Source organism: Chrysochloris asiatica, unplaced genomic scaffold (assembly GCF_000296735.1).
Source record: "Chrysochloris asiatica unplaced genomic scaffold, ChrAsi1.0 scaffold00202, whole genome shotgun sequence".
Lineage (NCBI taxonomy): Eukaryota > Metazoa > Chordata > Mammalia > Afrosoricida > Chrysochloridae > Chrysochloris > Chrysochloris asiatica.
The window spans coordinates 2,218,448-2,232,687 of NW_006408720.1; the positions used below are offsets into that span (position 1 = coordinate 2,218,448).

At 38.8% G+C, this 14,240-nt stretch overlaps 1 protein-coding gene and 1 pseudogene across 1 annotated transcript in view; both read left to right on the forward strand.

Annotated features, from left to right (window-relative positions):
* MARCH1 (membrane-associated ring finger (C3HC4) 1, E3 ubiquitin protein ligase) overlaps positions 1-14,240 on the forward strand; it is a 541,031-nt gene that overhangs the window by 430,384 nt on the left and 96,407 nt on the right. The window contains exon 4 of the mRNA XM_006872513.1: positions 8,554-8,734. Within this exon, the coding sequence (XP_006872575.1) occupies positions 8,554-8,734 (181 nt within the window). The remainder of the gene's footprint in view (positions 1-8,553; positions 8,735-14,240) is intronic.
* Positions 2,614-4,327, forward strand: LOC102834505 (annotated as a pseudogene).

A 14,240-nucleotide genomic window follows, 5' to 3' on the forward strand; every position in this document is an offset into this window, starting at 1 on the left:
GCAGATTCAAAATAGCCAAACAAGTCCATGTCAGCTTACTAATACCTAGGATATCAATGTTTGTGTTTGATGTGTTACATTTTTGACAACTTTCCATTTCCCTAGATTCACACTTCTTATGTTCCATGTTCCAATTATTAATGGATGTTTAGAGCTTTTTCTCCTCATTTTGAGTTGTACTTCAGCAAATAGAAGGTCCTGAAAGCTTTTACTCCACTTGTGTCATCTCTGTCAATTCTACTTTGTGGAGGCAGCTTTTCCTGAGTCATACTTTGAGTGCCTTCCAACCTGAGGGGCTCATCTTCTGGCACTATATCTGACAATATGTTGGTGTTATTCATCATGTTTCAATATTCAATATTCTGGTATTACCTGACAGTGTTCCACTGCTATTTATAAGGTTTTCAGTGACTAAATATTTGAAAGTAGTCTGTCTCTCCTTCTTCCTAGTATGTCATAGTCTTGGAGCTCATCTGAACCTGTCCACCTTTGATGACCCTGCTGGTATTTAAAATACCCATGGCATAGCTTCCAGAATCACAGCAACACTCAAGCCATCACAATACTGCAAACTGACAGACAAATGGTGGACCCTTAGATAGCACTTGTAGTATTTGTTTTCAAATCATCAAATTTTCTGTTATGACGTATTTTTCTTTGTTCATTAACAATTATAGCATTTACTATGAAACAGTATCAGCTGTTTAAAGCAAAACTGGTGAATGTTCATTTTTCAATGTGGGTTATCAATTGAATCTTACATTGGTTGTTGAAATAACTAAGTTCAGTGACTCATGTTCTTTGTTGTGGAATATGTGGAATATTCTTTTTGTAGAAAATGTGGTGATGGTAAAAATCTTAGTGCCCTGCATATACTAAAAATGTTATAAAGCCAGTTCCTCTTATTACACTAAAATGGCATGCACCACTGTTTTTTAACAATTGTTTATGCTTTTTATTATTTCTTCCCAAAATGAGGTTATATGTATATGTATTTTTTTAAAGATTTTATTGTGACTTGAGAGATTTACAGATAATATCATCAATTTTACATTCAACAAATCATATACTTTGCTGCATCTAAATGATTGTATTCCCCTTCCTGGAACAACAGTTATCCTGCTTCCTCCCTGTGGCTTTCATCACTATTCCACCCTTCTTGCCATTCCTTCTCACCCTTGTCCTTGGGTGCATGCTGTCCCCCTGATCTTGAGTGATTGACTGTTCACCATTCATAGTAAGCATGCCTTGATACTATTGTTCCCCCTATAAACCTTTCTAGTACTCGGCTGAAAGTCAGGCCATGAGAGTGAGTTCCTTTCCAGACCTACATGGAGGTCAAAGACTGTCTCAGGATTATCCAGTCTCTTTCTGACCAGTAAACCCAGTCTTTTTATTTGTTTGTTTGTTTGTTTGTTTGTTTACTTACTTACTTACTTCTAATGTGACACCATCTTCTGGTCTCAGAATCGTAGAGAATGAAGTTCACATGTTCCATTAGTCCATTAGACTAATTGATTCCAAACATCTTCAGTTCTCATCACTTTTCTTTCTTCTGCACGCAGGGAGACCAATAGCTGTACCTTAAACAGCTACTCATTAACTTTTAATATCCCAGATGCTACTCACCAAAATAGGATGTAAAACATTGTCTTTGTGGACTATATTATTCCAATTGTCCATGGTGTCCCCTGAGACTATGATCCTGAGCCCCCAGGCTCATTCACTCATTTACTTAAAGTGTTGATAATATTTAAGAGGTTTTCATTATTTTTCCCACCACATTCATAGTTGTATTTGCAGGAAAGGTAATTTTTCATACACCAATATCCTCTTTCTAACTCTTCCTCCCAGACCCATTCTTCCTTCCATACCCTTTCAGCATATATCTACCCACAGAACACTGTTGTTTCAAGATTGTGTATATATCAATATTTACCTCTATCCCCTTTAACCCTTCTATACCTCCTTGTGTCTTCACCTGTCTTCATCACTCTTCTGCCAACCTCCCTCTTCTTGTATATTGCCTTCCCCTTCACCCAAGTTAACTTGTGTCTACCTTATAGCCAGTGAACTATTCTCCCTTCCCTCTCATCCCTGGCAACCATCAAAGAATGTTTCTTTTTTCTCATTAAACATCTTCAATATCTGTGTCATATAAGACTATATACCACTTTTCCTCCATTACTCATTCAGCCTATGTCTGATCATATTTATGCACAAAACACTGCTGTTCCAAGGTTGTGTATATATCACTGTTTACATATATCCTCTTTATCCCATGCATACCTCCCCGTTTCTTCACTCATCTTCATTATTCTTATGCTACCTTCACAATTCTTTTATATTGCCCTCCCCCTTCTTGTATATTGCCTCCCCATCACCCTAGCTAACTTGTGTCTACCCTTTAGTTAGTGAGTTACTCTCCCCTCCCTCACACCCCTGGTAACTGTCAAAGATTTTTTTTAAAAAAACTGGAAACCTTTTCTGAAGTGTTTACAGTGATTGTCTTATACAGAAGGCAAGCATGCGGATCTCTGGGCAGTGGGTCAGCGTGGTATCTGCTTGCTCTTCAAAGCGGATTCCGTAGTTTCCGCCACCATTGTCGCCACCATGAGTTGCAACTACAATGATGAATTGCAGTTCTTGGAAAAGATCAATAAAAACTGCTGGAGGATCAAGAAAGGCTTCGTGCGGAACATGCAGGTGGAAGGCGTTTTCTACGTGAATGACTCTTTGGAGAAATTAACGTTTGAGGAGTTGCGGAACGTCTGTCATGGTGGGGGTGTTGGTGGCTTCCTGCCAGCCATGAAACAGATCGGCAACGTGGCAGCCCTGCCTAGGATTGTTCACCATTCTGTTGGTCTTCCTGATGTCCACTCAGGCTATGAGTTTGCTGTTGGGAATATGGCAACCTTTGAGATGAAAGACCCCGAAGCAGTACTTTTACCAGGTGGTGTCGGATTTGATATCAACTGTGGTGTCTGCTTCTAAGAACTAATTTAGATGAGGGTGACGTTCACCTTGTGAAAGAGCAACTTGCCCAAGCGATGTTTGACCACATTCCTGTTGGGGTGGGATCAAAAGGTGTCATCCCAACTAACGTCAAAGACTAGGAGGAGGCCCTGGAGTTGGGTGTGGACTGGTCCTTACAGTAAGGCTATGCCTTGGCTGAGGACAAGGACCACTGTGAGGAGTATGGGAGGATGCCGCAAGGGCCAAGAAGAGAGGCCTTTTTCAGTTAGGGACTTTGGAAGCAGGCAACCATTATGCACAAATCCAGGTTGTGGATGAGATCTTCAACAAGTATGCTGCTAAGACAATGGGCATCAACCATAAGGGGCAGGTGTGTGTGATGATCCACAGCGGAAGCAAAGGCTTGGGCCACCAAGTAGCCACCGACACACTGGTAGCTATGGAAGAGGCCATGAAGAGAGGCAAGATTATAGTCAACAACCATCAGTTGGCTTGTGCTTGCACCGCATCCGCAGAGGGTAAGGACTACCTGAAGGGAATAGCCACAGCTGGGGACTATGCCTGATCAACAGCTCCTCCATGACCTTCTTAACCCACCAGGTTTTTTCCTAGGTCTTCAACACAACCCCTGATGACTTGGACCTCCATGCCATCTACGGCGTGTCTCACAACATCACCAAGGAGGAGCAGCACATGGTGGATGGGAAGGAACCGACACTGCTGGTACACAGGAAGGGGTCCAGCTGGGCTTCCCCGCCTCATCACCCCTTCATCGCCATGGATTACCAGCTCACTGGACAGATGGTGCTCATCGGGGGCACCATGGGAACCTGTAGTTACGTCTTCATTGGCACCGAACATTGGAACCACCTGTCATGGAGCGGGCCATGCGTTGTCTCGAGCAAAATCTCAACGTAACTTAGACTTCCAGGACAAATTGGCAGATATGTGAATTGCAATCAGTGTTGCCACGCCCAAACAGGTTATGGAAGAGTCTCCTGAATCCTACAAGAATGTGACGGATGTGGTAAACACCTGCCACCACATGGGCATCAGCAAGAAGGCCATCCAAGTCAGGCCCGTCGCCGTTATCAAAGAGACCGGGACTCAGCCAGCCCTGAAGTGGAAGTGGACTGGCATTCTCCTCAGACATCAGACTCAATACTTGACCACTTCCCAAGTGTGTAGCTGTAACTGCCCATCCCAGGAGTTTGACAGGAGTAGTCACATTACTGCCATTTGGAAAGGGACAAATAGGCTTCCTCTTGGGTTGTCAAAATATTTTTACGATGATCTCATAGGGTCCAGAAATTGTCTTTACTCAGTCATACAAGATCTCTGTCCAAATTAATTTCCTTACTGCAAGCTCTGCTTTCATCCCAGAAGGTGTCATCAAGAACATCCAATTCAAGAACATTTGAGAATGTTGCCTTTTCCCCTTCGTCCATTCACCTGCCCATCTACCCACCTGTCCATGCCCACCCTGAGCGTGGAGTGTGAGCTGGTAACCAGGATGGTAGATGAGTGATTGACTGGACAGATTGAGGAGGGAGAGAGTGGTTGAGATGTAGCAATAGGGTCCCAAGAGGGAAGGTCATTTTTCATAGGCTTTTTAAATGTCAGGCAGAGTTTGGGCTTCCCTGCATAATGGCATCGCTGGCCTTTGTCGTTCATTTTGAGTTGTGCTTCAGTAAATAGAAGGTTCTGTACCTCCTCCTGAAGTCTGCCTTACACAGCAGCAACTGCAAACCCTCCCGTTATAACCAAGTCTTTACATGTTACAATTGAACTCTTATAAAAGCACTAAATGGTCACAGTTGTGACGTTAGTGGTTGAACTGCCACCTAATCAGATTTCCAGTTATGTGATACCAGGCAGATGTCAAGAATCCATAGTTACAGATGACTAAGGCCTTGGTGAATCTGAGCAGCCAGTAACATAGACAAATGTAATAAATCCTAGTATGTTTATAATAATAATAATAATAATAATGGTCTTATACAATATTTGTCCTTTTGTGATTGACTAATTTCACTAAGCATAATGTTCTCCCACGTTATGAATATGATTCATCATTATTCTTCAGTTTTGTATGGCATTAAGTGGCATACACCATGTTTGCATTCAATCACTAATATTATAGTCACATTTAAAAATTACATCATGAGATAGCTAAGATACACACAGAGAAGTGACCCAGCAGAATGCGGAAATGATTGAACAACATCATTAATATCACATGAAATAAAATTTTGCTAAAGATAATTCAAAAATGGCTGCAACCATGCATTGACAAAAAAATGCCAGAGGTTCAGTTGGACTAAGATGAGGCATGAAATGAGAGATATCATTGCTGATGTTAGATGGATCTTGGCTGAAAGCGGAAAATGCCAGAAAGATTTTAACCTGTGTTTCATTGACTACACAAAGGCCTTTGGTTGTGTGGATCATGACAAGGTATGGACAACATTGTGGAGAATTAGTATTCCAGAACCTCTAATTGTGCTCATGAGGAACCTGTACATAGACAAAGAGAGGCAGTTGTTCATACAGAACAAGGAATAGTTCTGTATGAATAGTTTAAAGTTAGGAAAGGTGTGTTCCAGGCTGTATTCTTTCACCATACTTTTTCAGTCTGTATATGGAGCACATAAGGCAAGAAACTGGATTATAAGAAGAAGAATGTGGCATCAGGATTGGAGGAAGACTCATTAACAACCTGCAATATGCAGGTGATACATCTTTGCATGCTGAAAGTGAAGAAGACATAAAATACTTACTGAAGAAGATCAAAGACCACAGTCTTCAGTCTGGGTTGCAGCTCAGTGTAAAGAAAGCAAAGATTCTCACCACTAGACCAATAAACGACATCAAGATACATAGATAAAAAACTTAAAGTTGTCAAAGACTTCATTTTGCTTGAATCAACCATCAACACTCGTGGAAACCACAGTCAAGAAATCAAACAATATATTGCATTAGGCAAATCTGCTTCACAAGACCTCCTTAACGACTTCAAGAGCAATGAAGTCAGTTTGATGACTAAGGTGCCTCTGACTCAAGCCATGTTATTTTCCAGTATTTTAAGTCCTCTTCACTTTCAGCCAGCATGGTTGTATCATCTGCATATCACAGGTTGTTAATGAGACTTCCTCCGATCCTGTTGCCATGTTTCTCTTCATATAACAAAACTTCTTGCTCAGCATACAGATTGAATAAGTATAGTGAAAGCATACAACCCTAGCACACACCTTTCCTAATCTTAAACCATTCAGTGTTCCCCGCTTCTGTTCAAATAATTGTCTCTTGATCTATGCACAGGTTCCTCATGAGCACAATTAAGTGCTCATGAGAAATACTCATACTTGGCACTTTTGCCCATAGCTTGTCATGATCCATACAATCTAAAGCTTTAGTGTAGTCAATAAAGCAAATGGAAACTTCTTTCTGTTATTCTCTGCTTTTAGCCAAGATCCATCTGACATCAACAATGATAGTCTTCATTCTACATCCTCTTCTGAATCCACCTTAAACCTCTAGAAGTTCTCTAGAACTTCTAGAAGTGTATGGTTGCAGCCGTTTCAGTATCACCTTTAGTAAAACTACACTCACATGAGATATCAGTGATATTGTCCAATTATGTCCACAGTCTATTGGGTCACCTTTCTTTGGAATGGGCACAAATATGGATCTCTTCCAGTCAGTTGGCCAGGTGGTTGTCTTTCAAATTTCTTGGCATAGATGAAAGAGTGCCTCCAGTGCTGCCTGACTTGTTTGAAAATTTCTATTTTTATTCCATCAATTCCTGGTGTCTTGTTCTTTGCCAATGGTTTCACTGTACTCTGGACTTCTTCCTTCAGGGTCATTGGCTGTTTATCATATGCTAAAGGGCTGCGAACCTTAAGGTCAGCAGTTCGAAACTACCAGCCGCTCCGTGGGAGAAAGATGAGGCTTTCTACTCCCGTAAAGATTTACACCCTCGGAAACCCTGTACAGGGTCGCTATGGGTCGGACCCGACTCGATGGCACTTAACAACAACAACAACAACAACAACAACCCCTTGAAATGGTTGAACATTGACCATTTCTTTGTGGTACAGTGGTTCTGTGTAATCCTTCCATCTTCTTTGGATGCTTTCTGCATCATTCAATAATTTGTCCAGAGAATACTTCAATAACTCACTTTATATATATATATATATATATATATATATACACACACACACACACACACACACACACACATAGATAGAGTTTCCTGGTGTGACACTGTAAGATAATCGTTGGGCTGCTTACCGTGATCTTGTCCATAGAAACCCTAAACAGGATTGCTGAGTCAGAACTGACTCGGCAGCATTTAACAAAATATATATATACACACACATACATATTTGGAGTCCTGGTGTGGCACTGTGGGCTAATGCGTCAGACTGCAAACTCATTTGAACTGCAAGGTTGATGGTTCAAGCTCACCAGCTGCTCCTTGGAAACCTATACAAGGTTGCTATGGGTCAGAATTTACTTGATAGCACTTAACACCAACAACATACATATTTACAATGCATACTTCTGAAGAGCAGAACATATAGGCCTAAAAGGAAGAGTCTTAGCGCAATTCATACATTCTTCCAGCCTGCTAGTATGACCTAGCTCAAAATAAATAAATCCATGCATCTTTAATTGTGCTACATTTATATTTCTAACAGATTTAAAGCAATATTTCCAATTAAATTTATTAGCAATTTCTAACAACTGACTAAATTTTAGTAATTATTTGAAAGTCCAAAATTTGAATTTACAACCTTGAGATAGGAAAGGATTATTCTTCCTGCAAAGAGGAAAAAAGCAAAATATGTCAAATAATTTGAATGTAAAATTAATGATGATTTCATAGATTACAATTCTATAAAACTGGAATTCAGGATCATTCAGAAACTTCAGTTGAACACTGTATTCATAACAAATATGAACATTTCAAGTAATGGAATTTACTGTATTTGGACTTCATGTTACTAGTGCTTTTTGTCACTTTTAAACAATGATGACAATTGACAGTGTAGACTATTCATTGTGACCGAATATGTGTACAACTTCCTAAGAAAAACTTTATAATACTCGCAGGCTAAATGTCTATAGTTTCCCTAAACTTGTTCAGATGTTCCACATTCTTATACCATGAAACTATCATCAAAATAAAGCAATGAAGTTAGCAGACCGCAGTACTCTTCAGGATACTTATAAAGAATAAATGTTTTATATAAATGCATGCATAGATGCTGAGTAGCTCCATAGTTGTTCTGTTAAAACCAGCATCAGTGCAGGAATGACATGACAGTGCATTTCTGATATTCTAGTATCTAATACCTTCAAATATGACTGAAGAGTGTAGCAGTTACCATAAAAGTGCAAAGAAAGTGATATTAATTATAGACTTGGTTCTGACTTCAATGTTGGGTTGCAATATCCTGTTCAAAGTCTCAGGTTGCAATAGTACAGCATAGGATATGCAAGAATGAAACATCATTAGTGAGAAAATCTGTCTGGAAGATCTCATACTGCTGATGTTTTGTTCCCCAGGATCTGTCACTGTGAAGGGGATGAAGAGAGCCCCCTCATCACACCCTGTCGCTGCACAGGCACCCTTCGCTTTGTCCACCAGTCCTGCCTTCACCAGTGGATCAAGAGTTCAGACACACGCTGTTGTGAGCTCTGCAAATATGACTTCATAATGGAGACCAAGCTCAAACCCCTACGGAAGGTATCGTATCCACAGAAATTGTCTTGAGAGAACGTTTGCAAAGCAGGCTGATTTTACAAACACATTTTCTTCCATAATCAGATTCTACTTATATGTTAATATCCACAGAATGGTACATGTTCTGTGTTGGGCTCAAGACATAAAATACAGTCAAGTATTTTCACTTCCTTTCTTCTTTTTTATACTCTAGGGTCTCTGATTTTTTATTGTTTGCCACAATTCAGATAGATAGATGATAGATACATAGATAGATAATTAGTTAGATCACTAGATATATAGATAGACAGATAGGATATTTTGTGTTTTGATATGTATAGATATAGATATGTAAAATACAACTGCAATTCTATAGAATTGAATTGATGGGAACTGTGATAACATTGCAATTGATGAGGTCAGTTCCCAATGCTAGATAATAGATTATATTAAACTATATGAACTCATCTAATTTCTTGGAAATCAGACATTAGGCAATAGATGAAAATTAGTTATTTAATAAGACGTGGGCTATTTTTATGTTAATTTTATTTAGAGCTTTAATAGGACAATTCATATATACTTAGAGTAAGAAAAGGCATTATTTTCCATATTGTGCATCAACCTGTAAGAAAGAAATATATTTTTATCTATTTATTTTCTCCACATTCAAATTTCTTATTTATGTAATATTTTTCTAAATATGGTAGGAGTGTGAGTCATATATAAACCTAATATTTCCCTCAAAGCTAGCAAAAAACAGCCTGTAAAAGGATGCAAACATGATGAATTTGCTATAATTCATGCTTGCTACTAGGACTCCTGGATATTTGCATATAACTTATTCATCCTTTGACTAACAGAAGCCTTACAAACATAGATGCTTCAATTTCCAAAGTAGAATATACAGACTGCAATTTAAATACTGAATTCACCTGGAGCTGGGTTTTTTGTTTGTTTGTTTGTTTTGTTTTCATTTAAATTAAATGCAAAGCAACTGTGGATAAAAGAACATTGCTTGGGGAAAAAAACCATGATGGGCTCAAGGATGAGTATAAATGAAAAACAAACAAGAAGAATTCTAGTAGGCATCTGATTGGTGGCTGGCAATTGTCATTCTTTATTCGTTCTGTAAATTATCAAGTGAGAGAAAGAATTGGTAACATCTGCTTTTATGGTAGATCAGTTGTAAAAATCTGCTAATGATTTATAAATATCAAAAAACGATACCCAAAATTACTCTAGGATATATTGATTGTTTTTAAACTACGGGATACCCAGTGTCAAAAATCTGATCCTCTAGGTCACATAGCAATCAATGACAGAAATAGAAATGGACCCTTATCCTTTGTCCTTTGCTTTATCCACTGAACAGATGCTGCGTGCTGTCTGCAGTAGTTAAATGACATTATTGTGCTCCATGATTGTGTAAATTTCTCTTCTTACCCCTCAGGGAACTGCAAAGTGTTTCATAGCATCTGTGTACTTCTCCATGGTCTTTTTTTTTTTTTTTTTTTTTACACCCTACATCCTTACAACATTTTCATTTCATTTCAGTTTTGTCAAACATATTATTGTACTTCAAGATCAACAATCTAGGGTAATAGATAATAAAATATTCAAAATTTCTATCCTCCACAATCTCGCCTGTCTCTTTTTTTTCCATATAATTAAAAAATAGGATACTGGAAATCTTGAAAGAGCAGCCTATTCTCCCTTCTGCTTTTGTAGAATCACCCTTTAAAATACAACCCTCTCCTTTCTTAATATTCAATTCACAATGTTCAACAATACACTTCCCTATTAGAGAATGCCTTTTTTCTTTACTAGCTTCTTTATAAAGCAGAGAAATTTGGTGAATACATCTCTATTTAAATTTTCAGAATGCTTAATATATTGCTGCAATCTAATGGGCACCTACTAATAGTTTATTAATGAAATACCCTAGTTTCCTTTTTAAAATATTTCCTTTGACTTATCATAAATATTGATAAACAAGAGCATTTGACCATCTTCAATTTTAATTTCAATTATATGTATGCAAAGGATCTGAGAATCTAATCTACATAAAGAGTGTTTAAGTGCTTTGCCGCTAGCTGAAAGGTCAGCAGTTTAAACCCACCTGTGAGAGAAAAGCATGGCAGTCTGCTTCCATATTACACCTTTGGAAACCCTAAGGGGCAGACATACTCTGTGCTATAGGAATTGGCTCAGTATCAATAGGTTTGTTTTTTGTGTGATTCTTTTTTTTTAAGGTCAGTCTATGTGATTTACAATACTCTCAGGAAATTATTTTTGTCTTCAAACTCACTGTCTCTAAGCTGTCCAAAAAAATATCATCACTGTTAAGTGTTGTATTTGTCCAATTATTTTACTTCTCTTACTTTCGCACTAGTCCAGTCAATCAGAAATAAAAGCAACAAATTACCTACTTAATTACTGTATTGTGGATGCAATAATAAATTAGAAAGTGCTAAAATGAGATTAAAAGAAAAACATTTCAACTTGATTTATTGATGTTGTTAAGGGCCATCAAGTCAGTTCCGATCCATAATGACCCTGTATAGGGTTTCTGAGGAGCAGCTGGTGAGCTTGAACCACCGACCTTGCAGTTCAAACGGCTTTGCAGTCTCACACATTAACCCACAGCACCATATCAGGACTCCTCAACTTGATTAGAATATCAAAAATTCTACTAAAGTGCTTTTCTTTTTTGTTTTTTCATTGTTGTTTTTGCTTAGTGCTATTTCATACACTCATACTTTCAAAAAAATAATTGATATATCAATTAATACTATTCTAGTATAAGTAGATAATACCAACATGTGTTGTGCCAGGTAAATATGAAATATAAAATATGAGTGTCTCATGATTTATTCTACTTGATTTTCGGGATTTACCTCATGATCTTCATCCTTGTATCCTTTAATGAAATGGTAATACTCAATCTTTGAAAAGTTTCAAGGAAATCTGTAGTGAACTAGGATGATTATTATATAGTTGTGGTGCCTTGAATTTACTTGATCTGGTTTTTCTATCCAATGTAATTGGGTTGTTGTTGTGATTGTTAAGTGTCATTGAGTTGGTTCCGACCCATAGCAATCCTGTGTATGGTTTCCAAAGAGCTGCTGGTAAGCCTGAAACATCAACTTTGCATAAACTTGCAGCGCCACACCAGGACTCCAGTGATTGGGTTGTTGTTAGGTGCCATTGAGTCAGTACAAACTCATAGAGACCCTATGCATAACAGAACAAAACACTGCCCAGTCCTAAGCCAACCTCAAAATTGTTGCCACGTTTGAGCCCATTGATGCTGCCACTTTACCAATCCATCTCGCTGGGGGTCTTTCTCATTTTCTCTGACCCTCCACCCTACCAAACATGATATCCTTCTCCAATGACTGGTCCCTCCTGACAATATGTCTAAAGTATGAGAGACGAAGTTTGGCCATCCTGGCCTCCAAGGAGCACTCTGGATGCACTTCTTCTAAAACAGATCTGTTTGTTCTTTTGGTAGCCCATGGCATGTTCAGTATTCTCCTCCAACACCATAACTCAAATGCACGAATTCTACGGTCTTCCTTATTCACTGTCCAGCTTTCGCATGCATACGAGGTTATTGAAAATACTATGGCTTGGGTCAGGCGCATCTTTGTCCTCAAGCTGACATCTTTGCTCTTCAACACTTTAAAAGGTCTTGTGTAACAGATTTGCCTAATGCAACATGTCATTTGATTTCTTGACTGCTGCTTCCAAGAGTGTTGATGATTGATCCAGGAAGAATGAAGTCCTTGACAACTTCTATCTTTTCTCCATTGATAAGACTGTTGTTTATTGGTCCAGTGGTGAGGATTTTTATTTTTTTTTACATTGAGATGCAATCCATACTGAAGGCTGTGCTCTTTGATCTTCATCAGTAAGTATTTATATCCTCTTCACTTATAGCAAGCAAAGTTGTAGCATCTGCATATGATGGATGGACCATGCAAATAAGATTTACAGAATTCTAGTTTTGCCCTCTAGGCTAGGTTTAAAAGGAGTCATCTCAGAAGCTGAGGCAGAAGACCCCAGAATCATTAAGAAGGAAGAACACGAATGAAGTGTGAGAAACAGCGATGTCAGAGGCGACAGCGTGGAGGGACAGAGCAGCTTCAGATTTTAGACCCAAGGACTGAGTAAAGCTGAGTACATACAGACAGGAGACTGGATTACATAACATGTCCTTTGGACATTCACAGATTGGCTAAAAGAACTTTGTAACACATGCTTGAGCAGGGCAGAGGGCAAGAGACCACATGGCTGAAAGGTTGAAAACAGGTTGAGACATGCCTGCAGTATGGCAGACAAGAGACATTCCTGAGTTGGTTTTGATCCTGAATTGCACCCTGTTCACACCCCTAGTAAACCCCATAATCATGAGTATCGTTAAGAGTTCTGTGTGGCCATTGCAATGGAATATTGAAACCAGATGTGAAGCAGAGAATGATGTGGGGAGGGATAGATGGTAACAGAATAGGGTAAGAAGATTGTAGGGTGGAAGCTTCATAGGAATCAGCCTTAGGCTGATTTTGAGTTTCATTCTCTTTCCCCCTTATGAAGTCAGGAGAAGTCAGACATGGTCACCAGATGTTTTTTGCAATAACAGTTGTTAAAATTAGGCCCCAGCATATGGATAATGGTGATTGTTGAACACATGGTAAACCTCATTGATGCCACTGAGCTCATATATGTGGTGAAATGTTTTGTTACATATATATTTACAACAAAAGAATTGGGTCCTAGATATATCCTTCTCCGAGCAATAAGAGAGGAACTTATTCATTTGTGAAGTTTTCATTGATAAACACATCATCAGGTGCCATTGCATAAGCTCTGACTCATAGCAACCCCTTGTATAACAAAACGAAACATGGCCCGTTCCCACACCATCCTCACAATTTTTGCTATGTTTGAGCCCATTTTGCAGCCACTGTGTCAATTCATCCCATTGAAGGCCTTCCTTTTTTCCACTGAACATAGTTCACTTACTGTATGAATGTGACTCTGCGCCAGCAGCAACCTCTATTCCAAGTTGTGTTGAAAGAGCACCAGTGATGAGTGAATCCTATTCATTTATTCATTCAACATAACTGTACTAAGTATCTACTATGTGCCAGTCATGTACACATAGTGCAAAATCCCAGCTTTCAGAGAGTTTAGAGTCAGTCCACTGAGGAAGGATGAAAAAATATTTATTACTTCCAAAAATGTTCAAATAAGTTTGAAAGGTGTAGTAATAGATTAATAGTAGTATTTGTTATTGTCTTTAAGTGCCGTTGAGTAGCTTCTGACTCATAGCAAACCTGTATTCATTTCTAAGGAGTGTCTAGGGAGCTTGAACTATGGACCTTGAGGTTCAAACTGACCTTGGAGTCCAGCACATTAACCTGAAGCACACAGCAGGACTCCAAGTAGTAGTATGTTGCTGTTGTTTGGTGCGATTGAGTCAGTACCAACCCACAGCGATCTTATGCACAGCAGAATGAAACAC